The 10,558-nt window shown below is 31.4% G+C and overlaps 2 protein-coding genes across 2 annotated transcripts; both read right to left on the reverse strand.

The window, feature by feature from the left end:
* Nucleotides 1–937: 937 nt before the first annotated feature.
* Nucleotides 938–2,122, reverse strand: LOC130802180 (uncharacterized). Its single transcript, XM_057666106.1, has 2 exons — nucleotides 1,945–2,122; nucleotides 938–1,226 (listed from the first exon to the last, which is right to left on the reverse strand). Exons 1-2 carry the CDS (start codon nucleotides 2,112–2,114, stop codon nucleotides 989–991), a joined length of 408 nt encoding a protein of 135 aa, XP_057522089.1. The 5' UTR covers nucleotides 2,115–2,122; the 3' UTR covers nucleotides 938–988.
* Nucleotides 2,123–4,133: 2,011 nt separating this feature from the next.
* Nucleotides 4,134–5,590, reverse strand: LOC130802181 (myb-related protein MYBAS2-like). Its single transcript, XM_057666107.1, has 4 exons — nucleotides 5,461–5,590; nucleotides 5,158–5,287; nucleotides 4,570–4,725; nucleotides 4,134–4,497 (listed from the first exon to the last, which is right to left on the reverse strand). The coding sequence occupies exons 1-4, from the start codon at nucleotides 5,588–5,590 to the stop codon at nucleotides 4,134–4,136; spliced, it is 780 nt and encodes a 259-aa protein (XP_057522090.1).
* Nucleotides 5,591–10,558: the final 4,968 nt, after the last annotated feature.

The following is a 10,558-nucleotide window of genomic DNA, read 5'->3' on the forward strand; positions in this document are numbered from 1 at the left end:
TATTACAATCACGTAAAAAGTGTGTTTCTATAGATTATTAGCAAATTTTGTATATAAATTGTAGTGAGAGACGCTTCCTCCGAGAGACGTATTAGATATATGGGATAAATAGTCTAATTAATACAATTTAAGTGAAAATAAGAGTGCGGGCTTCTTGTTTTGATGTCGTCTTTTTAAGAAACGGTCTCTCATAAGAGTAGCAGAATTTAGTATGATCACGTCTCATTGCGAACAAGTTTATTTAAAGATTCCAAACTTAAAAAACAAGTGTTTTAATATTTGAAATGGATGTTTTAATAAGTTTAATTGGTAGCCCAATTTAAAATTGTCTCATAATTAGACCGTTTTAAATAAGTATTTTTTTCGCCAAAAGTCGGTAAATATACTATAACAAAGATCAAAACAAAAATCCTTAACTGAAAAAGATAAAATCGAATACAAACACTAACATTACATCACCTTAATATCCTAACTCAAATACTCTTCACCTTTTTCATCTTATTTGTTCCAATCAATTTGCTTGGTTTTATTTTTGATATGATACCACCACTTTACTCATTTAATTTTTTTTTATTTCTAAATATCTCACTACTTTAACCTGTTATATTCAACTCCTTAGTCTCTGTGTCAAAAGTAAATGAGGCAAATTGCTGAAAGCCTAGACCAGAGGAGTATGTGGTAGTACAATATTTCATTCAATTCTATTAAATTATAAAAAGTTATATTGAAGTCTTAATATATAATAGTACATAACTAAAAATTATAAAAAGTTGACATTAATAATACTTGTGTTGAGACGAATTAAACAAGATCTCACTTGACTATATTTTTAACTTATAGATTAAGAATAAAATACAAATTTATATATATATATATATATATGTATATATATATATATATACATATATATATATATATATATATATATATATATATATATATATATATATATATATAAACAAAAAAAAATAACATTATTCCCACATGACTATGATTCAATTGATGATGAAGAAGATTGGTAGCATTGAGGGCAGGCAAAGTGACCCTTAGCTCCACAATTAACACAAGAAATGGATCTTTGATTGGATCCGAATCGACCCGGAAACAAATCATCTAAAGGATTACTATATCCAAGTAATCCACCCGGTTTCACATACCCGGATCCTTTACATGTTTTACAAGCTATTAACTTCACGTCTCCACATCGTTTGCACATCCCCAATGAACTGCAAATTTAACAATTATAACACCAACCCAAAATTATTCACCTTAAATTAAAATTTTGAATCCCTATTTTTTGTAATTATTCTTTAATTAGTTATGATATTAATTAATTTTATGATTTGAATTGGTACAACGACGAATGACAAAGTCTTAATCCCACAATATTGAGATCGACTACAAGAATCAAATATGATTTCTAATGATCGTACACATGGATTCTTTTTCATAATTCAAATTCGTAACTTCACAATTAAATTCGCACAAAATTATTAGTAACGGGGCATTTGGTCTTTAATTCATTGGATATTGCTTTAATTAACTTGTTTGATCAGTCGATAACATTAATTATTTTTATTAATTAGTGATTAAACTAGTTTTCTAATTAAAGCTTTTATTTAACCAATCAAAGCCCAAAATACAAACCAAACGAACAAAAAAACAATTTTCCCAAACACCCAATAACAAGTCATCAATCCAATATTTCCCAAATTTTATTAAAAACAGATTCCATATAAGTTATTTTGAAATAAAAAATACTTTCTCCATCTTAATATATATTTCAATTAAATTAGTAATTCGGTTACTTAAATTATGCAAATACTATATCAATTTTTTTAATAGCTACATTTTTTTATTTATGTAAAAATTATATAGTGAAGAATATCTATTAATAAAACGGCGGACAGTATTAATAAAAATATATTTAAGTAAAAAAATTACCTTCTTTGGGAAGAGGAGATAAAGGAATCGATTTTAGGTGCAGCAATGGTAGCACATAAGAGAAAAGTACCAACTCCAAGACCTGCGATTTCGCTAGCTGTCATGTTTTCCATTTTCTTACTTGTTTTTTTTTCCCTCCAATGGAACAGATTTTTTTGGATTGCTTTCATTATCCTCTTTTATCGATATCTTAAAATGGTAGCAAATTAATATATTATTATAGAAGATAATAATAGTGAGACAAATATATTTTTTGGCGTAGCTGGATAGAGTGTGAGGCTAATAACAATTTGGTTGAAGGTTCAAGCCTTGCATTGGACTAAACTGAACGTATCTTTTTGGGCATTAGACAATTTTATTGCAAATTACTATGGGTTAGAGTATATAATTTATTTTGGGGCGTCAATTATAAGCTTAAATTTTTGGCTGAATTAGTTTCTTGACATGTTATTAAAAGTCAACGTGACAAGAAGTAACAAGTTCGAATCTTAATAACCCCTTAATTAAAGTGGAATATTATGAGGAGAGCATGTGTCGCATCCACACTTCTAGCCTAAAGGGATCTAATGTGAGGGAGCGTGTTAGAGTATATAACAAATCATGGAGGCTTAACCTTAAGTTTAACCTTTTGATTATATTGGTTCCTTGATATTTTATATGTGAGGATGACATAATAGACCAGCAGGTGAAGGTATCCCTATAAGACTATAACCAATTAACCATGCCCATCTACATTTTTATATTGAATATTTATTTATTACTGATGACGGGTCGGATACAATATTCTTATTCACGTCTGTCTATATATTTATGGGCTTAACTCAAGTAACTAAACTAAACAAAAAGTAACATAAACGGTAAACCAACGTAAATTAGTATAATGAACTCTTAATTTTTAAAACCTTATACGATCAAACACCTTACGTATATCCAGAACTAAAATCTAAACAAAAGTTACCAATGACATAATCTTCTAGACTGCCCTAAGGAAGGGAAGGGTTGTAGCTAGATCCTAATGATTCTACCATTTACTTTCCGTTAAAGGGGTAAAAAAAATATTTCCAAAAGAGATCATTTTAATCTTATAAAATTAAACAATAAATGACCTTTCACTAATTAAAGATACACAATTAATATTAATTAATCAATTCTATAAATAGTAATGTTCACAAAAAGCTCACATAATCTTTAGATTTGTCCATCGGTTCCCTACAAGTTACTAATTAGCTTAAAAATAATGCTATTCTCACTTGTTCTAAAAGCCCACCTTTTATGGATGTAATCCATTCATATTATTCTTATAAATTTATTCTCATCCATCTCATGATCTCACTTCTAAAATGTGTTTTCCTAATATGCACTTAGTGATCTAATCTATCCATAATAACCTATTAAAAGTGGAAATAATAATAATATCGATAATATCAAGACGCTTTTTGATTATCAAACTATGACAATATAATTGAAATTTTGACAAAACTTTCTCGATAAATTAGTTAGTATATCATATAAAATGAAAGAACATAAATACATTACACTTGAGGGGCCCTTTGTTATCATTTTTTGGTTTTTAATTTTTAATATATAAAACTAAAAACCAAAAATAAGTAAAGAAACCAGAAAAAATTGTTATAATGTTTTATATTTTTAGTAGTCAGTTTTCAAAATCATCATATTTTTAATAAATTTGACTAATTATTTGTTTGTAATAAAACATATATCTAAACGTCATTACAATATGGATATATAATAAGAAAACATGAGTAATAACAATTTCCTACAACAATATATACGAGCCAAAAGTGAAATTGAGCTTGCAGCAACAGCAGCATTATGTAAGTACACACCTTTTATTTTTGCATTATTTATCATTTATATAAACCATTAACCAATGATCATCATCTACGTGCAAAGTGAAAAAAAATATTACATAATCGAGGTACGTTTACACCTCATTAGCTTATCAAGCTTAATTATCTTACAACAACATCAATAATTATGTTCATATAAAACTACATGATTAATTGTTAATTTTACTCTCCCTATGTAGGGTCTTTGTCGAGCCGAGTAATTTTTTAGCCACATTCTCTTTTATTGATATGTATTGTCATCTCTATTATCCCTCCTCAAATCTTGATCATAATTCTTATAATTAAGCGGAATATAGTAGATACGATGATAATAACTCTCTAAAATATGCAACCTTCATAATAAATATTATTAAAATCTCCTTCCCAAGAGTATCCATAATTATTGTTATTAGGGCTTATTATATTATTATTAATAATAGTACTATTAGCTTGGTTTTGAAGTGATAATGCCATTTTGCTACAATATTGGTTATTATTGTTATAATCTTGTTGCATTAGATCACTGAAATTCCATAGACTTCCCCACCATGAACCATCCTGATCGTGACACGTGGCATCGATCATAGTCGGCGTCATGATCATCATCATCAAGTTTTGCTCCTCTATGGTTGTGTTTGGATTCATGAATATAGGTTTTTGCTTAATGTTGGGAGTTTGATCTTGCGATGGTACAATTTGGTTGGTTTCTTCATTTTTTATGCTTCTTGGAATAAGTTGATCTTGTGTTTGAACTTGTATTATTTGTGCTTCTAATGGTTGTTGTTTTGGTGGTTTTGGCTTTAGGATTTGGGGTTTTGATATTTTTTCGGATACTTTTCGAGATCTTTCCTTCTTCTTGAAATGGGTTTTCCAATAGTTTTTGATTTCATTATCAGTTCTTCCTGATACGTATCTTGCAATTTTCGACCATCTGTTCATATCATGCAAATAAACAATAAACAATGAACAATTAATTCTTTGGATTAATGATAGCTAATTAAAATAAAAAATAGAAGACTTAGCTCTGATGTACATAGTGAAAAATATGCATGTTCTTTCAATTATAAAAACATGTACTAAATATTTCATCAATTGTATAAAAAGTAAGATTCTTTACAATTAGAGAGACATACCTCGTATATGTATCGGTTTTTTTTATTTATCATTCTTCTTACCATACTGTATAATTGACCATTTTTTCACTTTATTGTCAGCTTATGGTTATTAAAACTCTAATTATATGATTGTGAACAAAATTTGAAATTAATTATATTTTTTTAATAATTTTCTTGTTGTATATATAAATAGATAATTAAGGAAAGGAGAGTATTGAACTGAAATGGTGAGTAGTATGGCGTCTTACTTGTTACCCCAAATGGAATGTAATTCGATGATAATGCCTTCTTCTTGAGATGTTATTTGCCCTCTTTTCAATCCCGGCCTTAGATAATTCACCCACCTTAGCCTACAACTCTTGCCATTCCTATTTAATCCTATATCAAAACACAAGTACAACAAAAAAAAACAATCACAATCCATCAGCTTAAACTTTTATTTGAATTAGATCATTGACATATTTATTACTTACGATAAAAAATAAATCTAATATAGCATAAGTTACAAACTTGTAACTATCAATTTAAACTTTTAGTTTAGTAGTTATTACCTGTGCAACGCGCAACTGAACTCCATCTTCCTTCACCATGCAAGCTAACATACTCAACAAGAAGTTTGTCTTCTTCAGGAGTCCAAGGACCTTTCCTCCAACTTTGGTTTTGAACAGGCCAAGCAGCCATATATGTTGCTAACTTTGTGGCTTACACTTACATGTCTCACATTCTAAGGTTTCAAGCTACTCCTTATATATAGTTGTATGATAACACACTTTGCTTGTCATTTCAATCCATTTTATATAGAATTAAATTAAAAAAATAAAACAATAATACCAACCAAAATCTTGTGTGGCACTCATTATGTTTTAAGTATAAAAAGTAGTATATTAATGTGTTTATTTTCTTTTTATATAAGAGATTTTAATAAAGATGTTACAATTTAACTTGAACAAAGAGTACTTCTATGTAGTCAAAGAAACTTATTAAACTAACGATTCAAAACTCTAGAATATGTTAGATTTTAGAAGTGTGGATGCAACTCATGATATGTCCTACTTATATATACCGCTAAATATTCCATAGGAAATGATGGGTGTAAGATTTAAAATCATGATTTTTATACTATCATATTTTTAAATGGTAATTTTGCTGTTTTTTTTTTCCGAAGCTAGCCAGATACTAACTAGTTTAATCGATAAAATTGTGCGTGTATAAAACATACAAAAAAATTAAGATTTATCTTATACTAATATATTCTTGCCTTTTGTGGCTCTATATGTTTAAAACACATATAATGGATTCATTCCTTAAATTTACAATGGTCTTTGGGCATTCATAATATGTGGAATAAGAATCTAAAAGAGTTATCGTAAAAGTAAGAGATGAATTAGAATAAAATGCAAATTAAATTGTGTTCAACATGTGAATTATAGAAGGATAGAAAATTAAAAATTTAATGATAATGATATTAAATAAAATAAACTGAAAAAAAAATTAAAAAATAAAATATATCAGAACAATTAGGGGTGCAATTTACATCATTTAGTCAAATACAATTAATTTAATCAACGTCTTGGTTGCATTTCATTCATATAAAGATATACATACCTTTCATTTTGAATTTACTACATTAATTAAATTTCAAAGCTCTCATTTTAATTTGTCTTTTAAAAATATTTTTACATGCCTTTAAAGCATGAGCTAGTTGAACTCATAATGTTTGATGATAAAATCAAATTTTGGCCAATAAGAATAAGCCACATGGGTAATCAAATCTATGCTACCGTACAAAACTTCATGTGGAATATTATGAATTTATGATTTATAATTTAATATTAGATTGAATGAAAAATTTTAAGCACATTTGATTGTATATGATTAATCAATAGAAATTTTAAGAATTAAGAACACGATGTGCTTTGTTATAACTAATCAACACTAACGTATGGATTTTGACCTTTATTGTTTTTAACTTATCATTGTTTAATTATCATTGTTTAATTTCATGGCAGTTGATTAGCAAGGGTAAAGTTGACTACCGTCTAAGGCTTTGAATTTTTTAGGGCTCAAATAACTTATTTTTGTGTATATAAGTGATATTTTTGATGAAGTAAGTGATATTAATTTGAATTAAATTTAGATATAACTTATATTCTTTGCTAAGTAACATGAGTTCTTAGTGTTTCTTTTATAAAGAAGTTTAAATATCAACAATAAAAAGCAAAAGTTAGATTATATTATTCGTCACATCTTAAGAGTTTAGGAGCCTTAATTTTTTTACTCTAAGGCCCATAAATGAATGAGACGACTCAGATTAATTAAAATTGATTATGAGTCGAATTTAGGATGGATTTATCAAATTCATTGAAATTTTAGATTTTAGGAATGACTAAGATTAAAAATTTTAAATACAATATTAAATATATATATTTATTTATTTGTTAAACTAGATCTAGTTCAAATTCATTATTTCTCAAAACTTAAAACTTATATAATCATAATTTTTAGTTAAAGTCGACTTCAATAGATTTTTGGACCATGATAATCTCTATGACTACACCAACATCAGTAGATACGGTGATTAAGATTTAAGCAAACCACTCTTTTTAATTCACTCGGGAACAAACGCTAAGTGTGTTGTTGGTTTATTATTTGAAAGTGGCTTCAAACCCAATGAATTATTTCCATTTGTTAAATCAACGCTGTCCAAACACATAGTTTTATAGTCGATTATTAACTTTTAATTTTAAAGTGACTAATTATAACTGTTTCGGTAATGAAACGAGGAAGTGCGAGACACTTGATATACCTGGAAATAAGCAGAAGTATGATCAAGAGAAGCGACTTATGAGAGGAAGTGACCTGAATTCCTGCAACACAACACGTTAGCCTTATCCGGGGGGTGACCTCCCGGAAAACCCCTCCGACGCTCAAGTCAGAACGTAGATCGGAAATTAATGAATGACAGATTGTAGAATGAATGCAAGAAGGAAGGTCGGGATTGGGATTGCTAGTGCTAGTGCTAGTGTTTGGGAAGGCTAAGGAAGTAATGTAAGCAAGGATACTAGGAAAGCTATTTCAGATCCTCCTTCCCCTCTGATGGTTGTCCCTATTTATAAGATTGAAGGAGGAAGTTACTTCAGAGAGGACAGGTGGAAGATCATGGGAGTCGTGGGAGTAATGGGTAGCAGCTGATGGTCATGAAAGAAAGCAGAAGATAGTGGGTAGTTATCTACCTTGGAAGAAGGATTATCAAGGAATGTGGGGGAGTGGGAAGTTGAGTCAAGGGAAATTAGGGCATCTGAAAGTGAGTAGCTCATGGGCTATCCAAGGAGGATGGGACATTCAACAAAAAAGCCCATTGACCGAAAGTCAAGGTCAACGGAAAAGGTCAAAGGGTATTTTGGTAATATGATGATAATTATTAAATAAATAAATTAACTAAAAACAGTACCATGACATTTAGCCCCACGCATGAAGGGTGATGTGAGGGGAGAGTTACTACGATTAGAAACATCCTCCTTTATGCGGAAAAACAGGTGTCCTGGCGAATCTCCTCAAAGATCTTGAAAATTGAGCTTGCAAGCTTCGAATCGACAGTTCATGTGCTGAATTCCGAGTTGTAATGAAAAAGATATGACCTTTTAAGCTTGTCAGGTAAGAACGTATTGAATATGGGTCAAACGGGCATATGAAGCCGCGGCTTGAAGTATGCCGCGGAATAGCCCCAGACGTGTTAATACAACAGCGAAATAGTGAATGTGGGATCTAGATTCCGCGACATCATATCTCGGCCCTTGCTTTCACTGATTGCAGAAATCAGGTTTTCAACAAAACACCCAAGGAGGGTCCGACTTATCGACTGTGCGGATTAAATCAACTGTCTGTTTTGAACTGATGCCGCGTAACGTCAAGGGTATTTACGAATCAGATTCCTGGTAATGACGCGGCATTGCATTCTTCTCAAGACATTTTTACTCCTATGGTTGAACTATGCCGCGAACTGATAGTTTGCATCTTCACTCGTAAGCTCAGCACGAGAATCCCTCTTTAATACTTAGAATATTTTGAGAAAGAGGAGGAACCCCTGGGGGTCCGACTTATCAACCACACGGATATCTTTAAAAATGTTCAGTACTTGGTCCAAGCAGCCCTCTTTATTCCAGCATGATACGGAATGAGCCCCATAACTCGCATCTTCAATCCTACGGACACACATGAGAGGTTCTATACTTAGAATTTTTTACTTGGATTAGGGTCATTTGTGGGTCCGACTTATCGACCACACGGATAAATATGGGAATCAGCCACTTTACTTTTCACCCCTCCTCTTTTACGACGAGGAACCAGCTCGCAGACCTGTGTCTTTAATCATACAGAAATATGGGACTTCTCTTTATATTATGACTGGGTGCACCAAGGAGTCCGACTTATCGGTCACACGGATTTCCTTCTCCTTTGAGATATTGTTATATTTCCTTCCATCATATCTTACCCGCCATGTTCATAAGTCGGACGGAGGAATGGGTAATCTCTATACTCAAAATGATTTTCCTTTCTGGAGGTTCAGTTTAGGGTCCGACTTGTCGACTCTCCGGACATATTCGAGAGCTAAAGGACTTGAATAATTATCTGCTCCTCCCTCCCTGGGGGTCTAACTTGTCGATCCACTGGTTGGATGGCTTTTGACATTCATATTTATGACGTTCCTTTCTAATTGGGGGTCCGACTTTTCGACCTTCCAGCTATATTCAAGAGTCAACACTTAGAAAAATTTCGCAACATACCCTTTCAACCAGGGTCCGACTAATAGACTTCACGGTCATTACTAAACACTTAAGAAAAATCTGTCTTCCCCTTTTTGGGAGTCCGACTTATCGACTTCCCAGTTTTCCTCCGGAATTCCATCCTTTCGTTCGAATGCTCAAGTCCCAAGTGAAGCATTTATTGCTGCTATAAATAGGGTAGTTGGAATAGTTCCATTTCACCTAATCTTCATTAACTTCTTCAAATCTTCCAATTGCGAGAAAGAGAAAGTAGAGAAACGCTCGGACAATCTTCATCCCTTCTTCAATACTTCTGACAAATCTTTTGAAGATCTTCAAAGTTTCTGACAGATCTTCATCAAATTTCTGACAAATCATCAAATTTCTTCAAGGTATTCAAACTTTTCCCAGATTTTTCGAATTTCTTCAAGTTATTCTTCAAACTGTTCTTGAATGTTAGCCTAGAACTTTGAATTTGTTTATGAATTTAGTCTCTATTCTTTACAAGTTTCGACTACTACTTTATTTTTAACATGGACGTCGCGGCTACTCAAGAGACTATAGCTAACTCAGACACCAACCCTACTAACTTGCCGGAAACTCTTTTGATAGTACCTAGGCGTCTTAATAAAAAAGGGGTTACCAATGAATGACTCGGATGAAAGTAGTTCGGTGAGAATTACCCCTCATTATGAACCAATAAAAGATGGGGATGAGTCGTCTGTATCCCCTATATACCCTCCGGAAATTATAAAAACTGCTCCTTGGGAAGTGAGCGTTGCTTTCTTTCCAAATTACTTGCCGCGAATAAATCCTGACCTGGAAGGGTTATTGTATGTAGATATGGAAAACTTTGAAGGATCAGCCGAGTCTTCCGGAAGGGAGA

This window comes from Amaranthus tricolor, chromosome 16 (assembly GCF_026212465.1).
Source record: "Amaranthus tricolor cultivar Red isolate AtriRed21 chromosome 16, ASM2621246v1, whole genome shotgun sequence".
Lineage (NCBI taxonomy): Eukaryota > Viridiplantae > Streptophyta > Magnoliopsida > Caryophyllales > Amaranthaceae > Amaranthus > Amaranthus tricolor.